This window comes from Alosa pseudoharengus, unplaced genomic scaffold (genome assembly GCF_046254945.1).
Source record: "Alosa pseudoharengus isolate Yale_2024_CS ecotype anadromous, Long Island Sound unplaced genomic scaffold, YU_APseudo_1.1 YU_APseudo_1.1_scf_23, whole genome shotgun sequence".
Lineage (NCBI taxonomy): Eukaryota > Metazoa > Chordata > Actinopteri > Clupeiformes > Clupeidae > Alosa > Alosa pseudoharengus.
Genome location: NW_027468685.1, coordinates 16947486 through 16951003, shown reverse-complemented (window position 1 = coordinate 16951003; position 3518 = coordinate 16947486). Strand labels below are relative to the sequence as shown.

Below are 3518 nucleotides of genomic sequence, written 5' to 3'. Positions count from 1 at the left end.
TATGTAATGTTTAGATTTAAAAACTGTGCATAGACATACAGTCCTTAGTCACTTACCCACAACCAAACTTTTACCTTCGAAAATAAACACTTAAATAGCCTATAATCACCTCTCCCTCCTCCCTCCTTATCCTTTCCCAAACACACACACACACACACACACACACACACGAGAAAGAGAGAGACAGCCCCGACCAATGCACTAATCGTATGCTCCCGATAAAGGAGGGGCCTCGCGCTTAAGTAGCATGCCAATCAAACCGTCAACTTCAAATTGTGAGGAGTCCTAAGGGTGGTCACATCACTTGGCGCTCAACTGCCGCTTGGAGTGTATCCTTGGGACAACCGCGAACGGAGAAGTCTGCAGTGATTTTGACATCTTACCTTACTGGAGTCTTTTTTTTTTTCGAGTGGCTTGACTGAAATTGGACATGTCTTTTTCTCAGCTGGGTTACCCCCAGTTTTTGAGCGCCTCCCCAGAGGCTTACGGTGGAGAGAGGACCGGAGTTTTGTCAGCATCGACCCGAGAAGGGAGCTCTGAAAGCGGTGGGAATCCGTCTGCAGGAGCGCCGGCAGTCACATCGATGTTGGGCATGTATGCAAGCCCGTGGACTGCGCAAAACTATAGCGCTTTTCTCCCCTATAACAGCGCCGAACTGGCCCTACTGTCCCAAATGGTAAGAAGATGAACATGGCATTGCCATTGATTTACGCGTTGAACACTCCAAGTAATATAGCGGTAAATCCGAAAAAGAATGTAATGCATTATAAAGTTATAATGCACCCGAAATACATCTTTAAAATTAAGATTGTGTAAATGTCAATATGCATATAGGCTTTAATCAGAAGATGGTGGCTCTTTGTATCTTGCACATATGTCGAAAACGTTGGATTCATTTAATATATGATACGGGGAAATAATTTCCATTACTTTATGTATTATGGCTTGTATTTGGGAAATGTTATTTTTCAAACTTAAAAGATCATCTGTTTCCCATCGTTTTAGTAAATGATGTGACCTGTGTCTGCAAGGCAAAACAACGAAATGACCTAATACAATTTTCATTTTAATCAGTCACTTAAGTTGTGTAGCCTTCTTAAATCTGACATATTTTATGGGAATTAATTATCAATATTTACAGCCGTAATTTCAATCAGATAAATATAATTATTTTGCTTAATATGACACTATGTAGCCTTATCGACAATATTTCTCAATAACTTAAATAAAGGCGAAGCATCCAGAATTGTTACAGTGCATAATATAATCCATAATGTTTAGGTTAGTTTAAATCATTGCATCTCCCCCTGCTTATTTCCAACGTTGGCCTTTTTAGTTGTCCAGTCACTATTTCAGGCTAAATTTACCCATACTGTAGTGTTTCGTGGATGATTTGAGGGCCTAAATTGTTATCAAGCACAAACTTTTGTCTTTATGTTTTCAGGGTTCGCAATATGAGCTGAAGGATTCTCCTGGTGCCCATCCCTCAGGCTTCGTGCATCCGGCCCCCGGCTTCTACCCATACGGCCAGTACCAATACGGCGACCCGTCCCGAGCGAAGAGTGCCACACGGGAGACTACAAGCACTCTGAAAGCCTGGCTGCAGGAGCACAAGAAGAACCCTTATCCCACCAAGGGAGAGAAGATCATGCTGGCCATCATCACCAAGATGACCCTTACCCAAGTGTCTACCTGGTTCGCCAACGCGCGCAGGCGACTAAAAAAGGAGAACAAAGTGACGTGGGGACGCAGCGCTGAGGATCGTGACGGCAGGATATTTGACAGTGACAACGAGGAGGATCATGACAAGAATGAGGATGACGAAGAAATTGATTTGGAAAGCATCGACGTCGTCAAAACAGACGAAAATACAGAGGAGCAAAGTAAGCTGGAACAAGTGTCCCTCGACAAGCCAAGTGCTGGTGAACGTGTTAATGTGGAAAATATGGAGCCAAAACGGACTTTACCTCTTCCCGAGCTCAAGGGTGTGAGTGATTCGCTTGCTATTAATAAAGAACCACAAGTTGTCAAAAATGTCCCTGCACTTTCCCCCGATGGACCGGGATGTCACAGGCCCTCAAACACTAAGCCAAAGATTTGGTCTTTGGCGGAGACGGCAACTAGTCCTGACAACTCTCAGAAAGTTGGTGCGCTCACGGCCCCTGTAGGCCTGCGAACCTCTCTGCCGTCTCACCACCCAGCATTTCTCCCGACTCACGGAATATACACTTGCCAGATTGGGAAACTGCACAACTGGGCGGCAAGTGCCGCCTTTCTCAGCGCCAATTCCCTAATGAACGTCAGGTCACTTCTGGGTGTTAATCAAAGCAGTCACAACTACAGCCACAGTCCCGCGGCGCACATCAAGAGGTCACCATCACCGGCTGGCCATTCAGGACCAGAGGGAGACAGCGAAAATTCGTCGGACGGCTTCAGCCCTCAACGTCATGGTACATGTCAAATAAATTGAATTTCATATTTTTCCTAAACATATTGAATTATACTGTCACAGAGAAATCTGTCACAATTTGACCTCTTGATATTGGATGATTTAAATGCCAATTAACATTTTTTTGTGTTTTCATGTGACTGTAGATCAGGAAAACGTGCAGCAGAGGATCGAACCACGGACACCAGTGCTGAGATCGCCATTCCCACAAATCCATGACAGGTAGCTAATTTCGCCATTATTTTGCAAGGTTTTGCAATAACATTGTTTGATAGCCACTGCAAATGTGTTTTAATGTATGTTTAATTTTGACAAAACTACGCCAGTTTCCCAAACTTTCCAGAACTTAGACAACAATATTGTTTCAACCTGATATTTATTTTCTCCAAATTCTCCTTCACCAGGTCTCACCACGAAGCAACACATCGGGTTTTGAAGACCGTCTCCTGAGCAGCGAAAATAAATAAATAAATTATTTAATGAGAAATCAAGAACAAGTTAGCCTATATGTCATATAACAGTGTCCTAGAAAATATACTGATCCCATAACATATCACACCATGATTTCATTTCATGTTTGCTTTCGCGTTTATCTTGTAGCCTATGTTGTTTTTCATTATTACTTTATGGAGAACTATTTGTAAAAACGGGAAATTTGTCCAAAGATTATATTTTGTGTAATAAAGAAAACGAGATACTGGGTCGTTAACGCTGAGAATTTTGTGATATTGTCTTTACTTCCTCATCTGTGGAAATACATCAGTGTTAAGGTACAGTAGCCTAGGCCTACCGTAAACATGATTTTGACGAGACAGTCGAAAACAGTCGTAAGTTATTATTAAGGAGATACAATCCGTTTTTAAGATACATATTTTTTTCTCCTTGAACTCGTAAAATACACGTTTTTAAAATAAATATCGCATTTACACGGTTCATTTGTAGCGCCTTTAACAAACGCGTCTGATCAATGAGATTCCCAACACTTGGTGAGTTCCATAGGCTACCTTTTTTGAGAGACAACAGCGACCTCTATCTGTTAAAAAATAGTTTATTTCAATGGCACATATGG

The 3518-nt window shown here is 42.1% G+C and overlaps 1 protein-coding gene across 1 annotated transcript; it reads left to right on the top strand.

Annotated features, from left to right (window-relative positions):
• Nucleotides 1–430: 430 nt before the first annotated feature.
• On the top strand, nt 431–2899 carry irx1b (iroquois homeobox 1b). The gene is made up of 4 exons (XM_076300967.1): nt 431–676; nt 1445–2450; nt 2596–2671; nt 2854–2899. Exons 1-4 carry the CDS (start codon nt 431–433, stop codon nt 2897–2899), a joined length of 1374 nt encoding a protein of 457 aa, XP_076157082.1.
• The last annotated feature ends 619 nt before the right edge of the window (nt 2900–3518 follow it).

Bases quoted from the DNA above. Each gene is read 5' to 3' on its own strand.
- irx1b (XM_076300967.1), top strand. From the start codon at position 431: ATGTCTTTTTCTCAGCTGGGTTACCCCCAGTTTTTGAGCGCCTCCCCA. The intron at 2,451-2,595 runs GTACATGTCAAA...ATGTGACTGTAG, and splicing joins CTTCAGCCCTCAACGTCATG to ATCAGGAAAACGTGCAGCAG. The intron at 2,672-2,853 runs GTAGCTAATTTC...CTCCTTCACCAG, and splicing joins TTCCCACAAATCCATGACAG to GTCTCACCACGAAGCAACAC.